The 25,835-nt window shown below is 52.2% G+C and overlaps 1 protein-coding gene across 41 annotated transcripts in view; it reads right to left on the bottom strand.

The window, feature by feature from the left end:
- Positions 1–25,835, bottom strand: part of SUN1 (Sad1 and UNC84 domain containing 1) — a 52,309-nt gene that overhangs the window by 19,391 nt on the left and 7,083 nt on the right. For 5 of the 41 annotated variants that reach the window (XM_057315626.1, XM_026489990.4, XM_057315617.1 and 2 more), the window contains 9 exons: positions 16,849–16,945; positions 10,271–10,459; positions 8,742–8,926; positions 7,803–7,829; positions 7,488–7,685; positions 2,303–2,500; positions 1,660–1,743; positions 1,262–1,372; positions 43–141 (listed from right to left, as the gene is read on the bottom strand). In XM_057315626.1, coding sequence (XP_057171609.1) covers positions 43–141; positions 1,262–1,372; positions 1,660–1,743; positions 2,303–2,500; positions 7,488–7,685; positions 7,803–7,829; positions 8,742–8,926; positions 10,271–10,459; positions 16,849–16,925 — 1,168 coding nt within the window. In that variant the 5' untranslated portion in view covers positions 16,926–16,945. Of the gene's footprint in view, positions 1–42; positions 142–1,261; positions 1,373–1,659; positions 1,744–2,302; positions 2,501–7,487; positions 7,686–7,802; positions 7,830–8,741; positions 8,927–10,270; positions 10,460–16,848; positions 16,946–19,098; positions 19,904–20,834; positions 23,117–25,835 lie in introns of those variants that run through there. The other 36 variants (XM_057315629.1, XM_057315632.1, XM_057315638.1 and 33 more) reach the window with 33 other exon arrangements.

The raw sequence follows: 25,835 nt of genomic DNA on the forward strand, positions 1-25,835 counted from the left end.
AGACCCGCAGAGAACACTAACAGACAAAGCTGATACAAGCACCTGGAGCCGCCACGGCCAGCCAAAGAACCGACAAGAGCGTCTGCAACACAGACCATCCGGAAGCTCCGATCCTTTGCAGCGTCTGCACCAACAGGTGACCTGTGACAGATAACATGTATGCGAGAGGGGCACGCTCAAAACATACACCAGAAATCCATTCTCCATAGTTACAATACAACAAACTCCCCCTCGTATGCATTTTACCAAAATTCTCTCAAATCAGTTCAGAGTCTCTTCTGGGGAAAAACCAACCAACCATTTTGAGTCCAAGCAAGACTCTGAAATTCACTTATAAAATGCTATCACATGCTGAATGGTGGTTCACTCTTCCTGCAGATATTCAGTCAAACGCAGAGGCCCCTCTCAACTCCCCGGGGGCGGCAGGCAGCCCCCCGCGTTCACGGTTGGCAAGTTGCTAAGACAACTTGCAGATAAAACTCCGTAGACACCGGCGGACAGCTCCAGGTGAGACCAGGAGGGCTCATTACTCCACGCCCATTCTAAGGGCTAACGTTTTCCAGTGAAAACGTTGGGATTACAAATGGTAGTACCACTGGATGACAGGAGAAGACAATAAACTTTGTATCAAACATCACACATTATAGAAGGCCGAACACTGCTTATGAATCCATTTTGTTTCGGTTTCTTGAGATTAGCTGCTGGAAGCTAGATACTCCTATAAGCATTTGAGTGCTGGCTCCTGACCCTGCGCTTGACGGGAAGAAACATGGTTTAAGGGGCTTCTTTAATCTATCACTTTGTTCTATTACCAGTTAAGAAACCATTATTTTTGAAGCTTAAAAAAAAAAAAGCTGTCTAAAGACAGCTTTGGCAAGAAACTTCCAGGTATGAATCGGAAAACCTCTACCTTCGCCTGTGTGCCTTGTGTGGCAAAGGCTCAGGACACAGCAGTCACCGGAACGATGCCGTGTGTCCTGGCAACCGGGCACGGGACAAGGAGCTTCCTGTCAGGTCCCCTCCCCCGCAGGAGGGTGACCAGCCTCTAAGCCTTTGACTTCACCTCAAGCAAGCTACTTTTCACATGAGTAACTTGTACTAGATACCTTTACAAAGAAACTTCTCAAGAGAGACGTTCTCTGTATGGTAAGCTGCAGTATTACTCCTGTTTTTAGCAGCGCTCGACTCACCACTACAAACAAGGAGCTATACATTTGTGAGGAACACGATAAAGACAAAATGAAAAGGTGCAAACGACAACCTGCGTAAGGAAAGATGTGCCAAATGGCCCCTGCTACCCTTTTTGGACTCGAGGACCGCAAGCGGACGGCTGTGTGCGTCTCAAGGAGCTCCTTCCTCTTACAGTCATCACCTGTGGGCGGTGGTGACAAGCAGTTAATTTGACAAATTACTATGCAAACCTGGTCAATCGGAACTGTGCACAACAATGGCAGTTTGAGAAAATCTGGAAACTTGATGAAGCAAAAGAATAAGAAACCAAAGCGAATGCAATCCGGGGGCTCCTGGCATCTGCTGCTAAGGGTTCGGCAAGTCTGCCTGAGCGAGGGGGCGTGGGGTCTGTGTCAGCAGCCCCGCATCGCCACCGGGGGAGCCGCCGCCACCGTCCCGCAAGCCCGCGCGCCGCGAAGCCATACTTACACAAGGACTCCCCTGTCACACTGAGGTGGCCGTCCTCTCTGAGAAGCCCTCCTACATTCACTGTCCCACAGTGACTGGAATGAGCTGCAATACACGCAGAACAGACTCAGAGACGCTCGTCCAAGCACATTCGGACACTTCCCGCCGCTGACGGGGCCGCGTGGTCCCAGAGAGCGTCTGTGCGCAGGGGAGGCGTGGGGGGGAGGCGGGCAGGTGCAGGGCTGGGCTTAGGGAGAGAGCAGTTAAAGCCCCACCTGGCGGGACAAGGAACCACAGGAAACGCAACACAGAGACAGGCCCGCTTAAAAATGGCTGGAGACAACTACATTCTAGATGCCATTCAAATAAATTGCTTCTGCTTTAAAAAGGTAATAAGAATCAAAACTTGAGTACATTAAGTTTTTTAAAAATAACTTTAAAAATGTTGAAACACTTTTCCCCTTTCAGAAAATGTAACCAGTACAAACACATGAAACTTCCATCAGCTCCTCACAGGAAGACCCCAGCAAAGCGCCGCGAGAAAGTCCGCGTAAGAGCACGAGAGCAGAACCGTGGAGGAAGCGCCACACTGGAAAAGCAGTGTTTTCTCCACCTTGAAAGCATTATTAGGTGGAAAAGGGAAGAAAAAAAATGATTTAAATACCTTTTGATTCATGGCTTTCTGACTTATAGCTTTTTGATTCACGATCTTTTGATTCATAACTTTTCAATTTGTAATTTTCTGATTCATAATTGAGCTTCATTAAAACCACTCGAAAAAGCTGGACTAAGAATGATGACAAGCATGATGAAGTGTCCTTGGCCAGCCACAAAATCCTCTCCGTGTGGAAAGGGCCACCGCCTATTGGAAACCGTGAACACAGTTACTTCTTCCCACAAAGCCAACATTTACTCCCCCTGAAAAGTCGGACAGCTGAATTACTCATTTTGGGCAAACAGAATCCACATTTTACACGTCTGTCAGAGATGACGACTTGGGAAGAGCCGGAACGACAAACGTCACTCGCCCCACGTGACACGCGTCACCTCCTGACGGAGGCGGGGTTACACAGCGGCCCCGCACCGGAGAGCTGCGCACCAAGTCTCCGTCCCAGGCGAGCCTGCGCAGAAGGGGCCGATCCTGCTGACATCCACTCCAAATTCTAGATACCCGCTCAACCACCACCCACTGTCCTCTGCCACCTGCCCGGAAAAGGACCCCCAGACGTGCCCAGCAGCTACAGGGACGTCTGCTACAGCATCTGCCACAGGGGACACTACAGAAGCCACCTGCAAGGAGCAGAACCCCGCTGTCCCCTGCTGCTCTGATCATTAGTGCCTGCAGCTTCACGATACAGTGGGATCCCTGACTGTTCTTCTATTAACCTAAAGTGTGTCAGGTGACAGTCTACAAGTTACAGCTGCTAGAAGTCTGTGCTCCTCATTGAGTGTAGACTATGAAGTGCCTGTCAGACTGGTGCACTTGCTCTCCTGGCTCGGGAGGCCCTGCCTGAGTTCGGAAAGATGGCGTTGAGGCCAGCTGCAACTGGAGAAGTCTGAGTGGGGGGGATTTTAAAGAAATGAGTTTTCTCCTGCTTTTTTTTTTTCAAATAGCCTACTTAGTAGCGTACTGGTGACCTGGAGCACTGGCCCCAAAATACCCGCAGACCCGAGGCTAACCGCCCCCCTCCCCAGCATCCGCGCCAGCTGTCTCCCACTGTGCCTCTACCCACCTTTCACACGGCCCTGAAAACTTCCCGTGAAGCTTCGTAAACACAGAGAACACTTATGAAGAGGCGATACATGGTCTCTTCCACTGATCACCAAAAACACTGAAATTCCATCTTCCACCCATGGAAGTGGCAGAATTTTCAAAGCATGAACCAATAAAGAACTGGCAAGAGCACGTGGAAGGAGGACGCTCATACTCCCACCGCAAGAGACCAGTCCAGGTCGGTCTCTGGGGAAGTCAACTGGGAGAATCTCTTTAAACTGAAATTGCACAAAAACCTTTTCCCCCAGCAGCGATGCTTACTTAGGAGTGGCAGACTGAACAGCTTTTAAAGTATTTCTTAATCGCTAGCTACAGTGTCTTCAGGAGAGTGGCCGCCGAGGGGAGCCGCCCAGGGCAGGTAGAGCGCGGGCGCAACTGCACCCCTGCCGCCCCCAAGCCACGTCCAGGCAGCCTGCCGGCTGAGCGCTCACGGCAGAACAGACACGGCCCTGCCCCCTGCCGTGCTGCTGGGTCCGCTCCGCCACGCGCCCAGAGGAGGCCGGTACCCCAGTCCTGAGGCTGGTTCAGGAAGCCAAACGCTGCTCTGAGCCACAAGATAAATGACACTTTGTCCAAGCCGTGACCTGCCCTTTCTAGTGTAACTCCCCCAACAGAAGGTTAAGTAAAGCGTCACCACAGGCAAGACAGAGAACACAGAAGGCTGTTTTTCATTTCTGATTTCCTGGGTGCCTCCCTGTGAGGCCCGGGAAGGCCCCCAGCTTTCCATGCTTCCCGGGAGGACCCTCCGTCCGCGTGCAGACACCCCATCGGTACCCTGCTCTATAGAGCACTGCTCGATGTCCCAAGGAAAAGACCGCCAAGCCCCGTGAAAAGCCCTTTTGAGGTGAACCAGAAATTCGTGTTTTGTCAAGGCTGCGCACCTCACCTGAACCTCAAAAGGTTTAAGGCTCAGAAACCACACGGCTCAAGTGGGTCCCTAAGCTCCAAAGTCTCTGTTTGACTCCTAGTCTGTCCACCCTAGGGAAGGACTTGCCCGTGTACACAAATACGTACACACAAGGAAACACACCCAGAGAACACGGCTTCTAGAAGCACACAGAAGGGGCAGCACCCGGGTGGCTGAGCTGGTCAAGCACCGACTCTCGACTTCCAGCTCAGGGTCATGAGACTGAGCACCTGTGTCGCGCTCTGGGCTCAGCGCAGTCAGCTTCAGATTCTCTCTGCCCTCCCCCTGCTCGTGCATGTGGACGCCAGTGCGTGCGCGCTCTCTCGCATTCTCTCCCAAACGAATAAAATCTTTAAAAGCATACAAACATTGGGGCGCCTGGGTGGCACAGCGGTTAAGCGTCTGCCTTCGGCTCAGGGCGTGATCCCAGCATTCTGGGATCGAGCCCCACATCAGGCTCCTCCGCTATGAGCCTGCTTCTTCCTCTCCCCCCGCCCCTGCTTGTGTTCCCTCTCTCGCTGGCTGTCTCTATCTCTGTCGAATAAATAAATAAAATCTTTAAAATAAATAAATAAATAAAAGCATACAAACATAAAAAACGTGAATGTCCATCTAGACAGACACTGATTAAATACTTTTCGATACGGCCATACATGTAGAATTACGTAAGAATCGGAGAGAATAAAGGCCATCTGACCTGGCATATAAAACGAAGTTGCAAAGCCGTAGCCGTACGAGGACAACGTTTAACCAAAACAAGCTGCATATCTCTATAGGTACAAAAAGCAACTTGGAGGTGGTACTCACACCCCATGAATGTACTAAAAAATGCCATTGAATCATACACTTTAAGATGATTAACAGTTAACTTTGTTATGTGCCTTTTACCTCATTTTTAAAAGCAGAAAAATTCGCCACGATCTCTTCCTATTAGCACATTTCCCTCTAAAAGGGAGACCAGAGGGGGATGGGGGAAGGACGAGGGGGAGGAACTTCCTTTATCCATACTATTCCAAGGTTTTACAGCCAGAATAATAAGTACAAACAAAAATAAAGACAGAAAATGTGTAGGGTGTTACTTCATGCTCATTGTACGTATTTTCAGTAACCGGGGTAACGTGTGACAATGCATGCAGTACGGTCTCCACAGGCCGGCTGGACCCAGCATGTAGTGTGGTCACCTCTGGGTGGTGGGTTACAGGCAACTTTAATTTTCTTCCTTGTGCATGTCTGGGATTTCCAAATATTCTTTGATAAACGCTTTACCCAAATAATTAGGAACGGATGTTTTTAAATTAGTGTTGGTTGTAATCACTGTTATAATTTAAGAGGGCAAGGAAGGTGATAAGCACAGAGGCTCAAGCAGATAAAACTATAGCTTGTTTTCCCCTCAAAAACATTGAAGACCAATTCAAGCAAAACAAAGCAAGAGACTTCCAAAGGCTACTACCAAAACCACACCCAAGCACTTTCCCATCTGAGCTCAGCTCAGGCCACCAACCCACATCCACAGCCTCGGAATGAAGACAGTTGGCTGTTGGGAATAAAGAGACGTGACCTTTACTATGATGTGCGTGAGGGGCCGAGGGAAAGCAGCGAGTGTTTCTACACATGCTCACAGGGCTGTGAGCACAGATAATGCATGAGGTTATGGTTGGTGGAACATGCTTTTACTATCCTCCTCTTGGTGACGGCATGCTTCAAAACGCAGCCTCAGTAAAGCCAGACACATGGCATGTCTGATGGTTGCACGGAGTTCAGGCAGGTGCCAGGCCTGGCTCCCGGGCTCCACCCAGATGGTTAGCCCTCAGGAGGCAGCACGGCATGTCAGGGACAGCATCCTGGAGGCCAGATACCTGGGTCCGAGTCCCAGCTCCGTTACTTACCGGCAAGCTTAAGCTAGCTAAAGCTCAGTGTGCCGGTCTAGAAGGTGTGGAGAGCAACAGGACTGCAGGGCTGGGGCGCAGGCCAGGGGGAGCCAGAGAGCGCTCTGCGATGCTGGCCGCCACAAGCCAGAAGGTGCTAGTAACGAATTCCTCAGACCCACTCTGCCACCCCCCTCCCCCGCCTGTTTTAATATATTAATGTCAAAAGTGTCAATAACCCAAAGTAGACAAAACCAGAAACCTGAGCCACCAGGATAAGACACTAAGATGGAAATAACCCTCAATCCTGGTACCACCCTTCATTATGTCAAAATAGTCATCTGAAAAATACCACCACGTGCCCTCACATGCAGGACACAGACAGGAACGCAGTGACAGACAGACAACAGGTCCGCCCTTCTGGATCCCTGCCCACCTGGCCAAGCAGACGGGCAGCTGGCTTCAACAGACTGGGGGCTGAAGACTCGGAAACCAGGGCTCCCTGGCCTCGCCGTGATCACGGGGAAGGGAGTCACAGACAGGCCTGAGTCCCCAAGCCAGGAGACACATCTCAGCCGTGCAATGGAACCTGGATGGGGGTCTGTCGCAATGCTCGCCCCGGTGGACCCAGGCGAAGAGGAGAGGCAGTGGGCACCTGGCCCAGGAGGGCGCCCCACAGGCCTGCCTAGAAAAGCTGTGGCAGCCCCAGCGGTTCCAAGGCCACCTCCGAGGACCTCTCTGTTCAAGCAAGTGCAGCCAGGCCTCGGAAGGCCACCGCAGCTGGTGAATGGGCCGCAGGCACAAAGGCCATGGGCATACGGGCCACGGGCACTCAGTGAGGACCCCCACGACAACCGCTGCCAGCACCCACCCCAGCACTGCACATTTCCGAGGAACCCCGAGCTCACGGACTCTTACAGAACCAGAGACCACAGGCTCCTCATCTCACGGGCATAAACTGCCACCAAGCTGTTCCACTCACAGAAGCGTCCGTGACCTCATGTGAAAACAAAGGGGCCACACGCTGCCACCAGGTTTCCTTGAAAGAGGGTCTCCTCTGCTCACCCAAAGCTCAAATTCACAGAATTTCAGACACTCCAGAGCACAAAAATACAAGCCACAAAAATTGTAAATTCAAAGAAGATGAACAGGAAAAAAGTTCATTTTTGGTGCATTTCTTAAACTTTTATGAGACCATTTTGAGTTCAAGTCAATGACAGGAAACAGTGCAGATGCCAAGAGGCCTATAAAACCAGGTTCATAAAAAGAGTAGAGCTATTTGGACATGAAATTTTTTTCTAACCTTTCAAAGAGACAGACTCGTGTTTCTGACCCGTGTCCCTCGAGTACAGCCTTGGCGACGTCCCGCGGGGAGCAGAGTGCGCAGTGAGCGTGTCCTTGCGCTCAGAGAGCAGGAGGCAGTCACTGCATGTGTAGCCATTGCTCCTGGTGCCTTCTGCTGCCAGGTCCCCGTTTCCCTGAGTGGCAGCTTTATTTCCACCTAAAGTTTGCAAAAAAGGAGAGGGAACCAGTTTATCACAATCTGCAGATACCTAAAAAAACAAACAAAAAACTTCCATCTTGACAAGTGGGTAGAAAAAAGGACTAAAATTGTTACCTTTAAGATCTCCATCGTCGTCAAGACCTAAAACACACACACACACATTTGCTCGTAACTCGAATTATCACAACAAAGCCCCACACACACACACAAAAGTAAAGATTACAATGATTAATAAATCAGCATTTTGGCAACGGTCAAGATCTATTCCCTGAAATGCCTGCAACTAATGGAAACTCCTGCAGGTATATACAGGCACGATCTTCTGAGTCAAGAGGAAAGCACACCTCTGGGGAGAGCACCTCCACACAGCTGCGCACACAGCTGCGCGCGCACGCACGCCTGAGAGCGGGCAGGAAGACAAGACCCCGGTACGGAGAGGCAGAAGCCCCACCAGCACCCTCTGCTTCAAGCAGCGCCTGGGAACTAGCCTTGCCAGCTGAGCCAAACGGGGCAAGCACCAATCCCAGTGCTGCCTGCAACTGGCACACCAACTTCTGGGAGCTGATCTGGACCTTCAAATCTTCTCAAAGGGGCTGACCGGAACACGGAGCGGACACAAGCAAGCAGCTGCATGTCCCTGTGGCCGTCGCCCTGCCAGCGTCGAGGATGGGGTCACACCGTCGCTGCCTTATCAAGACGGCTCATGAGCCACACTGCTTCGTAGTGTCAATTCGTCCACACAGAGCACTTTCTAATGATTCAAAAATACTGTGTCTGCCTTGCTGCTTAGAGCTCTCTGGAACCTGAAATTAGGCCGGTGAATTTTTCTAACCACCATGCTTACCCCTCCTACAGAAGTAACGCGTCTGGAAAGAGAGCTATCAGATTGCGACCTGACTCCTTCACCCGGTCCCACGTCACGAGTGGTTGTGTGAGAGCACAGCCAGCAGAAGCAGGTGTTTACAAGCCGCTGCCCGCCTTCTGAACTTGAGTCTAGAGGAAGCCGCGACCCTCCCGGAGCTTCTCCCACCCTGTAAGGGGCAGACGACTCACCCCAGAAGTGGTCCACTTTGGTCTGTTCGCGGATCAGAGACTCATCTAGCACGGGAGGCCGCAGGCAGGCTGCACCTGACAGCGTGCTGGCAGCGCTCTGGCCCGCGGCACAGGCCACGACCTTCCTTGACGTGTGGTTTACGCTAAGAGCCGGCTTGCTCACACTCCTGCGCTGCTTTGCGGCTCTGACAGGAATAAGAGAACAAGCTTATAGACCTTCTCCTTACAGTAAATACCAAAGGATTCTATTTTACCCACACAAAATCTTTTAAAACAAATACGGTATTTTTAAGGCCATTTACTTAGGTCTTCTCTGCGATAACGAGACACCCATTAAGCTGGGGTCCCAGAGCTACTTCTAAAACTATACACACAAGACAGTTTTCAGATTATTGTGGGCCCCACGATCCAAAAGTGGTTGGAGCTTAAAATAATCTAACAAAAATGACTTAAAATAAAAATTGTGATTTATAAACTTAACCCCCCCCCTTCAGAACGAGCGTGTGGATGTCTCAGTTCCTGGTAAAGATGCAGCGGCATTAAGGATGGCAAGGAAAGACTGCAGTCTCACTTCCTGTACCCGTATTCAGCACATGTAACAACAAAGCCCCTGAAAGCAAACTTTATGCATGTCGGCACCAGGCGGGGGCAGGGAGAGGACCCCCCCCCCCCAAGGGAATGCGCAGCAGACAAGCCAGGACACAGTGGCACGCCGCACCCGGACAGCTGGCTGTGGCCTTGCCTAGCGGCACAAAACCAGCCTGGCCGCAGCGCCCTGCACACACGGAGACGACTGGGGCCCTCAAGGGCACTTCCCGAGCCGACTGAGCTGCAATCCCATTCTCCTATTCTCTAAATAACCCGCAGCGAGTGTAAGGCACACGGGGCCTCGGCCGCCAGCGCCCAGCCTGATTCCAAGGTGGCATTCCCCCTCCTGTCTTCAGAGGGACCACCCCAATCCTGAGCGAAAGATGACCGTTCAGACCGGAAACTCATCATTCTCACGTGAGCAATAGAACGTTATCTCTAAATGGCATGAAGCTCCTTCTTGGGTGTGCACGTGTGATGGGCACACGAGAGCTCAAAAAGTGAGTGAATGCAATCATGAACAGAGGTGAATAGCTAAACTCCATGGATGAGTCTGTTAGTTCACACAGCTTTTAATAAACAGACCAAGTGTTAACAACGCAGAGCTCGTCCACGGTGCCACACGATCGTCTGGGAAGGCCACCCCCGCAGACAGCGCCGGAGGCCGGCTGTGTGTACTGGCACTGGTCTGCTCCAGGGTGCCCGCGCTCCTCCCCAGAGCCAGAGAACAGACGCACCAGAACGTAGACACCAGGCAAGCCACGTGGTCCGGAATGAGGTCCGTCCGTATCTGCAGCACAGCTCTAAGACTTGAGGGGTGCCTCTGCGCCATGGGCATACACACCCTTCGACGCAGGACTGTGCTTTACAGACCAGAAAGCTTGTGTACCCGGTTTTCCTGGGGTTAGAGCACGTGGGGGAACACAGGAAGCAGTGCTTACCTGGCCACTCTGTCCTTCAGGGAGGCCGTGCTACTGATGCAGGAGCGAGCGTCCCCAGCCTGGCCGTCCTCCACGGCACATGCGGTCGTGACCAGTCGCAAACTACGGCGGGACATTCTTGGAGAATCGAACACGGGGTCCAATCTGTGCTCAGTCTCGAAAGCCAGAGCATCAGAAGAATAACTCGAACTAGAAGGAACAAGCTCGTCAGAGATAAATAATGCAGACAGTGGTTTCTGAAACATACCGAACAAATAATGAACAGAACGTGTACTGATCTCGTGCAGATTTTAACAACAGCCATGACTGCGTGATGACTTTCCTACGAAGCAGGAGACCCCCAAATCGGGGGACAACTGATGCTACAGACACGCTCTGGCCACACCGTCTATGAGGTGAAGTCCCCAGGCACCCAAGTACTGCAGTCTAGAGCTGACCCTGACCTGCTGCAGGACAGGCTCGCGAGAACCTCCAGCCACGGGACCTACGTCAACATCATTAGAAGTCAGAAGGCATTTACTAGTAGACCCCACGCCCGATACAGCAGCTGGGAGACAGTGACCACGGGACAGCTAATCCCGTAAGGAGAAAAGCAGCAGGACAGCTCGCAGTGCGTAGCCCTGCTCTGGGTCTGACGCACCACAACGCCAGCCACAACCTGTCACAAAGTCACTTCGATACCCTTCCACGTACTCATCTCAGACTAAAAGATGCATTCTTTCGTGCTGTTAGCAAGTTTTTCCAAATCAAGAGGTGTGAACGAGCACCTATCATGTGCCTCCACCAGGAAGGGGAGCGCACTTCTGGATCTGCCCAGAGCACCCAGGTGTCGACTGTGCGGTCGCCCCAGTGAGGACACCACACCTACAGCTGGAGACAAGCCACGCCCCGCAGGGAAGCTTCCGTGATCAGAGGGGCCTGGGCTGAGGGCTCTTGGCCAAAGAGGGCAGCAAAGCAGGCAAGGAGACGGACTTTCAGGCTGAGGAGGGGCTGCCCGCCCCGCTGCGGGCCCACTCACCCGAGGGGAGGCAGCCAGGATGCAGCGGGACAACAGCCCCACTCAGGAGAGCAGACTGGGCTGAGCGTCTGGAAACCAACAGGAACCACGAGGCTCTCAAGGAAAGGAAGCAGGCGAAGGACACGCTGTCTTACGTTTTATATTCTAAAGGTATTTTCAGAATCACGTTCACCATGAATGTATTAGATCTGACACTAAAAACTCGTCACGCGAACCGACAGTTAGTAAACACCGGCTGCTCCCAGTCGCCATCCGTGCCGAGGTGTCTCGCACGACTTCAGAAAGAGCCCGTTGCTCGCTCTCACCGGAGGCTGGCACAGGGCTGAGATCTACCACACTCACCCGTGCTGAGCACACCGCAAGGACACTCAGCAGAATCTGGGTATAATCTAAAATATGGTAATACTTTTCTTCCAAAAATATCTTATATAAGTACAATCTTAGGTGAAGAAAATTCTGTTCTCTCAAGTCAGAATTTATTGTGTAACTACAGACCAGTCCCCTCCACCAGCACACTCTTCATCTAAGGACAGCCCTTTACGAGCAACTTGAACATCCAAAGACAATGATATCCAAGTCCACCCACCTCTGTCCAAGCCCCAAACCAGGTGTGACTCTGAGTGGTCACTCCAGACCACTACGGAAATATGCAGAAGACAAGCAAGCCCCCGGGCCCCAGAGGCTCCAGCCTGGGACACTACTGCCACTGCACGGTCTAGAAGGGGCCCCAGCATTCCAACACAGAACCTGGAATGCCCTGGCCATCAGAAGGGTGTTCCAAACCCCTGCCAGTGTGATTAGAAAGGCCCTGGAAGAAGCAAATACAAGAATGCCACAGCAGCAAACAACTGGGAAGTGTCCACCAGCAGGGGAATGGTTAAATCAGGATATCTGTCTGAATTCTGTGACACAATCATGAGAGATCTGTTTATACTGTCAATTAGAAAAGGAAAAGATTCTAGTATCATCCTATTTACGTTACGACAAACTATAAACAGAAGCTCACGGGGCGCCCAGCTGGCTTAGTCGGTGGAACGGTGGATCTTAAGCCCCATGTTGGGCCTACAGCCTACTTAAAACAAAACAAAAAGCAGAGGGACGACTGGGTGGCTCAGTCAGTTGGGCACCTGCCTTTGGCTTGAGTCGTGGTCTCAGGGTCCTGGGATCGAGTCCCACATTGGACTTTCTGCTCAGCTGGGAGTGTGCTTCTCCCTCTCCCTCTGCCCTTCCCCTCACTCAATGCGCTCGCTCTCTCTCAAATAAATAAAAATCTTAAAAAAAGAATGTCAAATGAATAAAAATCTTAAAAAAAAAAAATCTATCCCTTCAAAAACAAAAAAACAGAAGCACACACTCGTATACATATGCAGGGAGGGAAAGGCAGAGAAGAGACCTGGAAGGTTCTCTTCAAACTGGTAACAGTGGTTACCTTTGGAGCTGAAAGCATATGGGGCCTCAGGCCCTTTCAGTAAGAGCTGGACACACTAAACTGGAAAGCAGGGAGGGCTCAGAGGGAGGGAGGGAGGGACCAGCCATTCCAGGTTCTGAGTCTGGACCCAGCTGTCTGGCCATCCTTCCCCGGGGACAGGGCTAACACAGGCCACTCGGTCTGGGTCTCAGCGCTTACGTGGTGCATCCGGGACCCACACCTCCACCAGGGCCGCAGTCCAGGGCCCACACAAGCCACTGGCGCCCTCCTGCCTAGGCTGGGATCCCAATCGTCATTCCTACCAGGTTCCTACAGACAGATGTGCCCAGAGCTCAGCAGAAAGGTGCAAACATCTGCAAGAGACGTGACCTATTGGGCACGCAGCCCAGCCCACCCTCAGCTAACGTGGTGTTCCAGGACTTGATTGTAACTAGATAGAAAAAGAGCACAAAGGCCCCAAAAATAATGACAGACCAAACCCTTCAGAGCAGATTTCAGTTTGGTTCCCTCATCAATCAAATGCTATTCTTTTAAAAATGCTATTTAGATGCACTTTTAATTAAAAGACTAGAGAAGAATCTAGCACAGCTGCAAGCCGGAAGGTAGGGGCGCTCGGCAGCCACAGCTGTGCAGCAGGGCAGTGCGCCGGGGACTCGCGGTGCTGACTCCCACCACGGCCGCACACAGTCCCAGCAGCCTACGAGCGCAGCTCGGCCACGGGGACGGGGGGGGGGGGGGGGGGGGGGGGGGGATGGGCGGAGCAAGTCCCACACAGGAACCTGCCCAAACCCCCATGGTTCCAAGTCCTTCTTCTCTGAGTACCTCCGCAGCCACCCCTGACCCCTGATCCCCCATCACCCACCATTTGGGCTCTTTCACCGCAGGGGTCCTTCAGCCTCACTTGGGCTCCAATAGGGATTACCATCACAGCCCTACCCCCCACCCGCTGGCCTCTTGGTCCCAGCAGCAGGGACGCCGGGATGAACCCAGCTATGCCCCTGTACCAGACGGCTGCAGGCCCCTAGGAACCACCGCAAGGCCACCGGGTCCTCCTGCGTCACCCCCACCTCGGGCTCTCTGGTGCAGAAGGCCCCGCCCCTCCTCCCCAGGAAATCAGCCACATCGGAGAACTGGGGCCCCTCTCAGGCGGAGCCTATGGAATGACCCACATTCACGTGGCCCTTTCCCCTTCCTTTCCGCTATAGCAGACGCGCCACCCAAACGCCCATCCGTGCGCTCCGGGCTGGGTCTTTCTCTCTTTGGTGCCTCTTCCCTCCCCTTCAACCTCGCTAGGGCTCCCGCCCATCAGCACCTAGACACACACTCATCTGTCCCCACAGCACGGGGGGAAACAAAACACAAACACAGCCGGCCCTTTCTCCTCCCCTGACCAGGCAAACTGGTTGAAAACATTGTCTACGCTCACTCCACATGTTTCATTCCAGCTCCTGCCCCCTGGCTGCGTGCAAGCTGCCTCTGCGCACAGACTCCCAAGGGGCTGGATCATGGGAGATGCCCCAGTCCTGTCGCCAGCTTGGTGTGCCAGCAGCACAGGACCCTCCTCGACACATCCTGCGCTCTCGGCTTCTGTGGCAGAGACCATGCTGGACTTATGAGAGGCTGACACAGTCAGACACCTGCCTTCAGAGTGTGGGCTGCCACCTGAGCGGGGCTCTCCTCGTCTCTGGGGGGCCGGGGGCAGGGTCTCTGAGGGCTTCTGGGAATGTAGGCCTCCTGCCCAAGGCAGTGCCCCAACGGCTGCAGCGCCAGTGCGTGTGGAGCTGGGGGGCTCCCCAGGGACGGTCTGGCCCAGCCGCCAGCACTGGGCAGCCTCCGCACCAAACCAGGCGCCAGGCACCCGATAGGAAGGAAGTATGTAGTCCCGCCAACACACACACACACACACCCGGCACTGGTCAGACCCCTGCACCTAACCACCAGCTCACAGGAAACACAGACGAGACCGTCAGAGGCAAATACTCAGGTAGCGTGGGAGAATCCTGTTTAGGCTGACTTAAAACAAAAATGAGGATCCGGGAAACCGAGCAGTGACTCTCCAGTATGTTACAGAGCTATCAGAGGTTATTTTAAATTACTAGGAGCTCTTAGTGTGATACTAGTATTTTGGCTAGTTGTTTTTAAAGTATCTTTTAGAGATCTGCTTCAAAACAATCCACTGGAGAGGGAGGGAGGGGCCTAGTGCCAGAAGGGCGGAAACTGGGGGGAAGGTAGGGGGCTGATTACTGCCCCCCGCACTCTCACGCTAATGGCAGTCCCCAGAGTAGAAAAATATTTTAATTAAATAAATGGAATGACCAGGATGTTGGCGGGTCCCCGTGGTTCACTGACATGCTGAGAATGAAGACCACAGTGGTGCTGGACAGTCGTCGGCCAGGGATGCAGAGTCACCAGCACTGAGGGGAAGGACCCGCCAAGGTGGCCAGGTGGCTGGGGGCTACAGGGACCACCAGCTTCCAGCAGAGCTGGGTGACAGGGAGGTTTCAAAGATGAGGGGATATAGAGGCACAAGTGGAAAGACAAGAGACAAAAAGGCAAGGGCAGACCCCTTTCTGCCACGCGCGGTGCTGCGTGGAGCCTCAGCCAGGTGCTGGCCACCCAGCGTGGGCCGCCCGCCTCACGCCCTACCATCTGGCCCCTCGGCGCCCGGGGCACAGCCCTGCACGCCACGTTGACGCCCGGATCAGAGCCTGCCGCCCTCACGCTCGCCTGCACCACCACGTCCCACAGGGTCTCCTGCTGACGCTCGGCTCTCCCCAGCCTCCCTCCTTTCGTCCCCACCCCAGTGCCCAAGCTGGGACATGCCCCTCCCACAGCTCCGGGGTCTCAGCGCCCTGCGCCCAGCCCAGACTGCCCGGTGCCGGCCACCATGGTGTCGCACCTCCGTGCCTGCCCTGGTCTATGGGCAGCCCCCACCCCCTACCCACCCGGCCAGCCTAGGCATCCTTCGGAGCACAAGCCTGGTCACGCCACTCCTGGCTTAAAACCCCTCATTGGGTCCCACTGCCCCCAAATAAAGTCCCAGCTCCCAGCACGCCCCACGAACCACACCCGCCCCCTTTCCTACGTCCCTTCTCATCCGCTCCCACACTGACCCACACGTCGACCTGAAGGAAGGCTGTGGAGTGTGGTGTGCTGAACTCAGTGCCGCTTCCCCAAGGCAGAGACCTACGCACGTGCATTTCTAAAAACCCGTATTTAAAATAAGTTCTAAAAGCTATAAATACGTTGCCAGGAGTAATTATTTTTGCGCTCTACAATACAGAATAAGGAGTAGTTTTACTTGAGTCGGCCCACTCCCTTTGTTCTAAAATATTTCAGGACTTTTAACACGAACAGTCAAAAGGGGACATAATCTAAAATTGTGAATTAAAAACTCAATCATCAAATGTGAGGTTTGACTAACGCGGTTGAAAAGTACCTTTGTATCTTCCAGTTTTCCTACAGTTTCAATTATAGTTTTATCCTTTAGAAGATAAGCCACTGAAAAAACTTACACAAGCATTTTCCCTGTGTGCCTTGAGGGTCTTTCCCAGCTAGTACCACGTTTTCTGGCACTAACCCGTGGTGTATAAGTCTTCAGATTTGTCTCAGTAATCCCTCCTACGTGCTGAACCAGATGTGCAAGGGGCCCCTCAGCCACCTTCAGACCTCAGTATCAAATAGGCACAAAACACTGAGTGTCTGACAGCGCTGCTCCTGAAACCTTGGGCTTCATCCAAATTCTGTTTAGGATTCCTCCTCTCTCAAAGGCAAATCACTTCCCAGGTTGTTTCTGTTAACTTCAAAATACCCTGCCATTAATATCAATCACAGAACCCTACCCACAACCACAAAGATTTATCTGGGAGACCACAGCCACTTGGGTGGGGTCTGAAACAGGACACTGGCAATGAGTCACCCTGAGTCACCAGAATGTCTGGTTTTCAAAACAACCTCACCATCTCCATGGCGGTTCAGCACTTCTGTAAAGTGCAACAGGAACTGCAGCTATTTTCCCTTTCAAAAGACAGTGTTTGGTTGCCAGTGGCAAGCAGCTCCCGTACAGAGCGCGGCCCTCCCCGGCGTTCAGGAGCGGAGACCAGGATGACGGCGGGACGCGAGCACGCTCACCTGAGTGCATAGGTGTAGCCAGTGTTCTCGGGCACGCACTGAGGAGGGGTGTACATGTGAAGCCGAGAAAAATCCATGGTCACGGCCTCAAGTCATACTGCAGAAGTGGGGAGAAAGCAATGCAGGCTGTTAACAGGGTAGAAACACACAGACAAGTCCTGTCTGTAGCAGCCAACCCACGGCACACACTTGGGGACCCAAACGTCACTATCCCAATTGGAGTGAGACAAACCCAGTAGGCATTTTTTGTTTTTTATTTGTTAAGCAAAGGGGATAAAATTTTCTCATAGTTACAAGTCCTTCTGTTATGTTTAGTTCCCTACAATGATATCCCCACAGGAGTGAAAGGGGAAAGCCTAGATTACTCACTTATAATCATGAAAACTGGGGCACTTCCAAAAAACAGAGAGTGACTCAGACCCTTTTTAAAATGTATTTTTAAATTCCTAAAGGTATCAAAATGCTCTCATTCTCCCATACTAAGTTTTCATTGTCATTAACTACAACAGAGCGGCTTCCCAGTCCACCAGCAAGCGCTCATCCTAGATGCCGATGTTGGCCCGCGCACCGCCACACCGGAAGACCGCAGGCTGAATGACACACGAGCTGAAGGCACGCATACACTTTTATTTTTCCCAAAAAAAACAGATAATTTTTTAGTTAAAAAGGTTTAGGATCGGGGGACGCCTGGATGGCTCAGTCCGTGGAGTGTGCGACTTGATCTCAGGGTTGTGAGTTCAAGCCACGTAAGGCATAAAGATTACTTAAAAATATCTTTAAAAAAATTTGTTAGGGGTGCCTGGGTGGCACAGTCAGGTAACCATCCAACTCTTGGTTTTAGCTCAGGTCATGAGCTCGAGCCCCACGTCAGGCGCCCTGCTCGGGGTGGGGGGTGGTGTCTGCTTGGGACTCTCCCCCCTCTCCCCCCGCACTTGCACGCACACTCTCTCTAAAAATAAATAAATACATATTTAAACCAGAAAAGCTGTGAGGAGGGGCGCCTGGGTAGCGCAGTCGTTAGACGTCTGCCTTCGGCTCAGGGCGTGATCCCGGCGTTCCGGGATCGAGTCCCACATCAGGCTCCTCCGCTGGGAGCCTGCTTCTCCCTCTCCCACTCCCCCTGCTTGTGTTCCCTCTCTCGCTGGCTGTCTCTCTGTCATATAAATAAATAAAATCTTAAAAAAAAAAAAAAAAAAAAAGAAAAGCTGTGAGGTGCTCGGGGCGACTTGGTTAAGTGTCCAACTCCTTTTTTTTTTTTTTTTTAAGATTTTATTTATTTATTTGACAGAGAGAGAGACAGCCAGCGACAGAGGGAACACAAGCAGGGGAGTGGGAAAGGAAGAAGCAGGCTCCCAGCGGAGGAGCCCGATGTGGGGCTCGATCCCAGCATTCTGGGATCACACCCTGGGCTGAAGGCAGACGCCCAACAACTGAGCCACCCAGGCGCCCCTGAGTGTCCAACTCCTGATCGTCAGCTTGGGTCTTGATCTCACATGAGTTCAAGTCCTCTGTTGGGCTCCATGCTGGGTGTGGAGCCTACTTAAAAAGAATTAAGTTAAAAAAAAAAAGTTTTGTTTTTCAGATTACCATCTAAATTTCTTTGGAATGACTCAAACCTTCTTCTGGCTAAAAATATTCTCTCTCACTCACACACACACACACACACACACACACTCCAAATTAAAAATAAACAGGGGTTGCCTGCGTGGCTCAGTGGGTTAAGCGTCTGCCGTCAGCTCAGGTCATGATCCCAGGGTCCCAGGATCAAACCCCACATCGGGCTCCCTGCTCAGCGGGGAGTCTGCTTCTCCCTCTGCCCCTCCTCCCTATTCATGCTCTCTTTCAAATAAATAAATAAAATCTTTAAAAAAAATTTTTTTAAACACATGGTAGTGGTATGATTCATAACCTATTGTTGAAAAATCTAAGACAAAACTAAAAAATAAAGACGAGCATGGACAAAAAATATTTATGTGTAAATGACTGTTTTCTATAAACTAAACCAGAAGTACTTCAATTCACACCATTTTCTTTGAAACAGTCCAAAAAATATTTTTTTAAGTAGGCTCCACACCCACCACAGAGCCCAACACAGGTCTTGACCTCACAGCCCTGAGATCAAGACCTGAGCGGAGGTCAAGAGTCGGAGGCTTAACTGAGCCACCTGGGTGCTCCACAGATACTCCTTAAAGAGTTAAGAAGCACAGAAATAAAAAACACTGTTTACATTATAAAAATTGTACTGCCTACCACTGCCCACCAACAGCACAAAACTCCTCCGCTTCCACACTGCTCAGCCGTCCTCAGACACGAGCCCGCCTGCCCACGAAGCACCCTTCAGCAGGCGCTCGGCGTGCCCGGGCGGCCCTCTGTTAACGCACACTTCAGCCTCCCCCTACACGTACAACTAGCTCTGGCATTGACCCGCGCACTCGTCCACCTGCTCCCCTGCCTGACGTCCCCAGTGTCTACTCCGGCCAGCACTGAAGAGCCTGGACTTCAGAGGACGAGGCGCCTTCTTGCCGCGTGTCCTCCCGGCACGGCTCCCGGGGCACCTGGCCGCGTGGACCGCCAGTCCGAGCCCCACCCTGGCCGCGTCACAATGGCTCCTGACTCCCTGAGGCTGAGCACTCACCGAGCAACCATGAAATGCCAGGGAGCCTGACACTAGAAATGCCCCGTACCCTTCCTCAAGCTCCAGAGTGGACAACGGACTGATTTTTTATTCCCTGTTACTCACTGATGAGCAAAACCCAAACTTCCCAACTTCATTCGCAAAGTGACCTTTCACCTTAACATTCTTCAATACTTGCATTACGGACCGACTATCAAAGCCCAGCAACAAGTTGTCCTAATCACTGATCTCCAGCGACTACGCTACCACTGTGTGATACAGTCCTAGTGACCACGTCCCTGAAGTTTACGGAGGGCAGCATTACAAACGACGAACGGCAGTAACCTTAGAGCCAATATCTGAACATTTACTTTCAAGATGAGGACCCTGACACGGGACGTGAGAGCCTGCGGCTAACTAAGGACAGGGCGGCGTCCTCAGATCTGGGCTCCAATCCCAGCTCCGCCCCCACTCGCGGACTGTGGAGCGGGGCCAGCTCTCCCGACAAGACAAGGCCACCCAGGCCCCAGGAGCTCCCGCCAATGACTCAGCACAGAAGGAGAGCTACAGGGCCTGAGGAGGCCATGTGCGAGAACTCACAGCCTCATTCGAAATGTTATACATTTAGACGTTCTCACATTTTCAGCCACCTAGAGAGATTTTGGTTAATTTCTAATGCATGATGAATGGTGTTTTTGGAAGCTAACAGGAGGTGCAAGGCCAGCTACAACCTTTTTTTCAACCTGGTTCTTCCCATCAATGAGCTAGATGACAAAGCTGGGCCATACCACCTCCAGCCAGGTTTCGGGTAGGCCTTACGCCACAATTTAAAAATAAATTTAATTGTGGGGCGCCTGGGTAGCTCAGCCGGTTAAGCGTCTGACTCTTGATCTCAGCTCGGGTCTTGATCTCAGGGTCATGAGTCCAAGCCCTGCTTTTGGGTTCGGCACTGGGCGTGGAGCCTACTTAAAAAATTCCTAAATAAATAGATGTAATTTCTTGTCTCTGAAATAAATCCCATCAAAGAACCGAGCACAGCTGGTGGCTGTGAATGACGGGATTCCCAGGGATGACCGGATTCCAACAGTGACTGCGTCAAAAATCCAACCAGTGAGAACAGGGAAACACAAGAGACAGTGGTAGATTCCTGGTAAAACGTGTTAGGAGAGGAGGTACAGAGGGAATAAAATGCCCAAAGAGGACACCCTCCAGAGAGGACCCACGTGCACAGACACCAGACTCCAGAAGGAACACCGGGCAGCGTGGCTCTGGAGGAAAGGGGGGCAGGAGGGGACAGTGGAGGGGGGACCGCGATGGTCACAGCGCAGTAGCTGCTACAGCCCAGGGGCCAGGGCACGACACACGCACTTACTTCTTCCGACTCATTCTGATTTCACTCCGCGAACCGCACGAATTCTATGTCATGTTCTCCAGCGAAGCACACCTAAGCACGAAGCTATATGCAGAGCCCGGCCCCAACTTCTTCAGACCCGTGGCCACGGCTTAGTCCACAGGCCAGCCAGAAAACCACCTCTCCCCTGGAGAAGCACAGGAGGACCAAACTCAGGCAACGCGGAACCTGCAAGGAGGCAGGTGGATGCGGCGGCTGCCTCGCGCATGACTCCGAGTTTCCAAAGGGAGGGGTGACCGCTGCGCTCTTCCAAGCTCACGGCAGCGCAGAACTGCTGGATGTGCGGTGAATGGTCCCGGAATTCACGAGGGTCCTTCCCTCCACTGACTCTGCTCTCTCCTGTTTTCCCTCCCTCTCTCCCCTAACACTCGAAGTCACTCTTTAGTTCCCTTCGTGAAACGTGAGCATTAAATACAATCAGAGCGTGAAAATAATACAAAGTGGAAAAGGATGAAACGGAATCGTGTGTGCGACGCTCCCGTGAGCTTGAATACGCGGGCGCATCAAGTTAGACAGCCTGTGCTCTCAATCCTTTCAACACGACTGTTCCTCTGAGTGAGCCACCCTGAGGGGGAGGCTGACTCAGCGCCAGGCCTAAAGCAACGGCAAAGGGCCATCGGCAGCACGGCAGCCCCAACGGGGAGCCGACAGGTGGCAGCGCCAGCCCCTCACCTCTGTCAGAAGCCCGTCAGGACGCCGAACAGCAAACAGGCAGCTCTGATTCTAGATCCACTGGTAACTAAACGTGACATTAAGCATTTCTGAAATGCTGCTGCCAGCCTGCACATCCATCCCCGTAACACTAGAGCCTTCCTGCTGGGATCTGGGCCCTGCCTCTACCAGCCCCAGCCTGAGACTCCAGGGAAAGCTGAGCTGCACTCATTCGAACAGCAGGTGAAAAGGCAGACTGAAAATGTCTTCAACGGCATCAGAAAACCCTGGAAAGAATCTGAGGTTGACATTTTGCAAACCATGTGCTACAAAAGAGGGGCCCTGTCCAGGCTCCACTGTCCTCAGAGTGTTCTGCTCTGGCGGCTTAGGACCTTGTCAGGGGCCATGTCAGGTCCCAGGCCCAGAGCCCCAGGCCAGGACCGTCCCCGGCTGGGCAGCCCGGCAGAGTGCATGAGGGCGCCTCCCCCGCCCTGGGAAGAGTTTCTTCAGCATGGACAGCGTCTGACTCTGAGCTACCATGCCTAACCAGGAAAAGCACACGTTAGGGGCCACCGGGCCGAGAGCAACAACTGTGAGCAGAAAAGATCAGTGTCTCCCTGTATCTCGTTCTACTTGCAGCTAAGAGAACACGCGGGCTAGCAAGCACAGGAGGAGGAGGGGCCTCTGCTCCGGCAGAACTTCGGTTACAAACCTAAGGCATTAAGTACTCTACAAACGTGCAGTTCTTAGATCCGAGTTTAAAAAAACGTTTTAAGAAAGTGATAAAAATAAAATCAGAGTTAAGATTCTTTTTTTTGAGTAGGCTCCCCAGTGAGGGGCTCAAACTCACGACCCTGAGATCAAGAGTCGGAGGCCTAACCGACTGAGCCGGCCGGGCGCCCCAGCTCAGCTTCTCCCTCGATGCCCTGTGAGTACAATTCTACACTGACATCATACGGTAGAGACGAAAACAGAAGGCTGTTTTGTTCCTGAATGCTTTAACCAAGAATGAATTTTGGGTTCTGTGAGCACATACAATTTGAACTCTTACTGTTAAGAATGTCTGTACTGATCTAACAATCTAGAAAACATGCCTGAAAAATCCCAAGAATTACAAGTCAAGCAAGGGTTGAAAACAGAGCCTCAAGGGAACGGCAAAAGCAACGACACAGAAAACACGCTACCATCTCTAACGGTATTAGCACACAACGCTGTCAGTTCTGAGGAACACCGGAGAAAGGAACCTCCTATTACCCCTGGGGACCCCAGCGGCACCATCTAGTCAACAGTCGGGTTTTACTAAACGGTGCACAAAGCACTGTCTACAGAGACGAGCAGGTTACACAGCAAACTGCCCTTCGGCCGAGACAGAACGAGCCCAGGCGGAAGAGGCCAGTGCCGCCTTCCGATCAGAAATCCTCAGAAACGACCTGCCGCACGTCCCCGAGACGAAGGTCAGACCACAGGTCGGAACCACGGGGACAGAAACAGTCACAGGGGACAGCGACAGACAGGACGCTCCTCCCAGCTCTCGGCACAGCTGCAGACATCGCCATCTGCCACGAGTGCCGTCCCCGAGGGACGCTGGGCGGCACAGGGCTCCTGCTGACCTGCAGGCCTTGGCGCGTCTGGCCAGCAGTGGGCGCTCCGATGGTCGGGAGGCCCCTCAAGGACCTTCCGGAGGGACCAGGGGCTGTGTGCGCGCACAGGCACGCCTGACCAACATCCTACTGCCCCCTGGCCAATCCTTATCACCCAGAGGGCGGCTACCCTGGTGCTTCCTTTGTCACGTCCTCTACAAAGAGGATTACTTTTCAGAATAAAATCCCAAGGTGCCCCTTTAAAAGTTAGAACTAATTGTGTTTTCCTTTCAAGATTTCATATAAATTCAAGTTAGTTTACATAGTGTCGCGTTAGTTTCAGGGGCAGGGTTTAGTGATTCGTCACCTGCATACACTACGGGGTGCCCAGCCCATCACGTGCCGTCCCTGGTGCCCATCAGCCCAGAACTACATCTTAACGTAACTGTTCTGCTCAACCTTAATGATGCTAAAACTGAGTAAGGTAGAGACCAATAAAAAATCACTTATTTTCGCCTACGTATTTAAAAAAATCGTAACTTGGTCTAGGTAAGACCATAAAAAAGATAATTTGGGTTAGAAATGAGTGTTTTCCAAATGTCATGTTCAATGTAATTACTTCTACCATATAAACACAGGAACTGGCGAACATCTGTTTTTATCTTAAGAAATAAAACAATGTTTATGAAAAACTGTGATTTATACTAAGTGAGAATCCTAAAAACGAACTCAGTGTTTAAAACAGTGAATCGGATACAAATGACTAAAACAAAAATACTTGGGAGAGCACCACAAAATGCTACATGTTACATACACACACACTTGAGTATGTATTTAAATTTGAAGAAAAACACCACCAAACTGAACGGTAAATTACACAGACTGAGACTTCTACTCGTCACTCGGCCCCTTCTGTACTGTTCGACACTTTTTTAAAGCATAGGTGTCAGTGTTACAAGTTCAACAACTAACCCAATAACTATTATTTTCCAAAAACGGGTTTTTTTGGTCTTCATCTGTGACGCAGTACGGGGGCAGGCAGCCCCACGGGCTCCGCTCGTGCTCTCGCTTGGCCGTGCGACCTGGGAGCAGAGGGGATGACAGTGTGCTCACCCCCTGTGGCACAGTCAGGTGGGAACGCCAGCAGGGCCCAAGATCCCAAGTGTCACTGGAGGACTCACCAGTGACTACGCCTCGCCTGCTTGGCGTTGCCTGGCACAGGATAAAAATACTCGATCAAAGTTAGTTATTATCAGCAGCAAGCCGGTACTGAAAAACAGCATCCAGCCAAGAAAGGATGTTTCTTTCCTTTTTTGGGGAATGATGAGGCAACAGGAAGAAATGTACGCTGGATGGGCTTTGTTTACATAAGGAAGCAGCTCTGACTTTTCGGGAAGGTAATTACTTCCATGTGAAGACACGTTATCACACGCTTACATCTCCTGGTGCGAAGAGCTCCAGATCTTTTTAATGAAAAACCCAATGCCTCTGACAGTGGTATTCTCCTAGTGTTTCAACAAAAGCCCACGGTCAAGTTATTTATTTTGTACATGTTAATAAAAAGAGCCCTTCTTCTGAGAATCTGGAAGGCATGACAACACAGTTTTACTGTATTTCCTTCAAACCCAGACTGCACCAAGTCTCCCTACAAGCAGCACAGTCACGAGGACGGCCTACGATGCCATTTGTATGGCGGAGATGCTGGCCGTGCCCAAGGCCTTCAAGCAGCAGTGCTGCGCGGTGACTCTGGGAGCTCCTCCCGCATTGGACGGTGCCCCTCCTGGCCCTGGGAGGCCCCACTGTGTGTGACGACACTGGCGCGGGAAGAAGACCAGGGACAGGCCACTAACCATCCACGTCTCGTCCATGTCTGGGATGCCGCACGCTTGTCACCGACCCGGCCTCCAGTGACTTGGGCTGTGACTCTCATGTCCGGCTCAGAAAGGCCTCCTCCAACCCAAGAACTCACAGTCTGTTACGGATTCTGTTGTGATTTGACTCGCGGGATCCGTCTGTAATTCCTTTGTATACGGCGAGGTAAGCATCTCACTTTACTTCATGTTGGGCATTTCCGCTGGGATCATCCAGGAGAAACTAAATCCAGCACGTCCAAATCACCTATCAGTCTGCGCCTCCCCCACAGTGGGTCACCCCCTCTTCCCGGTTCCCCTTGCTGCTCCATCTCCTGCTGGCTTCCGGCAAGCATCCTGACCAGCTCCTGCCCTCCAGCCTTGCCCCCTCAAGCCAGAACAGTCTACGAAAAAGTCAACCACCTCACTGCCTTCACATCCCACCATGGCCCCCTAGCACCCACAGAGAAGACCCAAGAGACGGCCTGCACCAGACCCTCCAGCCAGATGTCCCCCTTCTCCTCTCCATCTCCCACCAATCCACAGGTAGCTTCACTGAGGGCCTGGACTCAGACAACCCTCTTCTCCTCACCCCATGTACACAATTCCGATGCTCTTTCCTCGTCTGGGAGGCCCTCCTGATCCCCGTCCTCATTCCCTTGGTCTCTTTCCACCCCAAATGCTCCTGGCTACCTTCCGCTCAACCTTAGGACTCAGCTGAGATGCCACGTCCAGGAAGCGCTCCTGGAGCCCAACCCCCACGTCCAAGTTAGACGCTAGCTTCCGTGCTCCCCCAGCACTCATCGCTCCACAGAAACTGTAGATAACTACTTGTTAATGAGTCTTTCTCTCTGGTGAGACCTCGCACTGCCTGAGGGCAG

Source organism: Ursus arctos, unplaced genomic scaffold (genome assembly GCF_023065955.2).
Source record: "Ursus arctos isolate Adak ecotype North America unplaced genomic scaffold, UrsArc2.0 scaffold_2, whole genome shotgun sequence".
NCBI classification, from domain to species: domain Eukaryota; kingdom Metazoa; phylum Chordata; class Mammalia; order Carnivora; family Ursidae; genus Ursus; species Ursus arctos.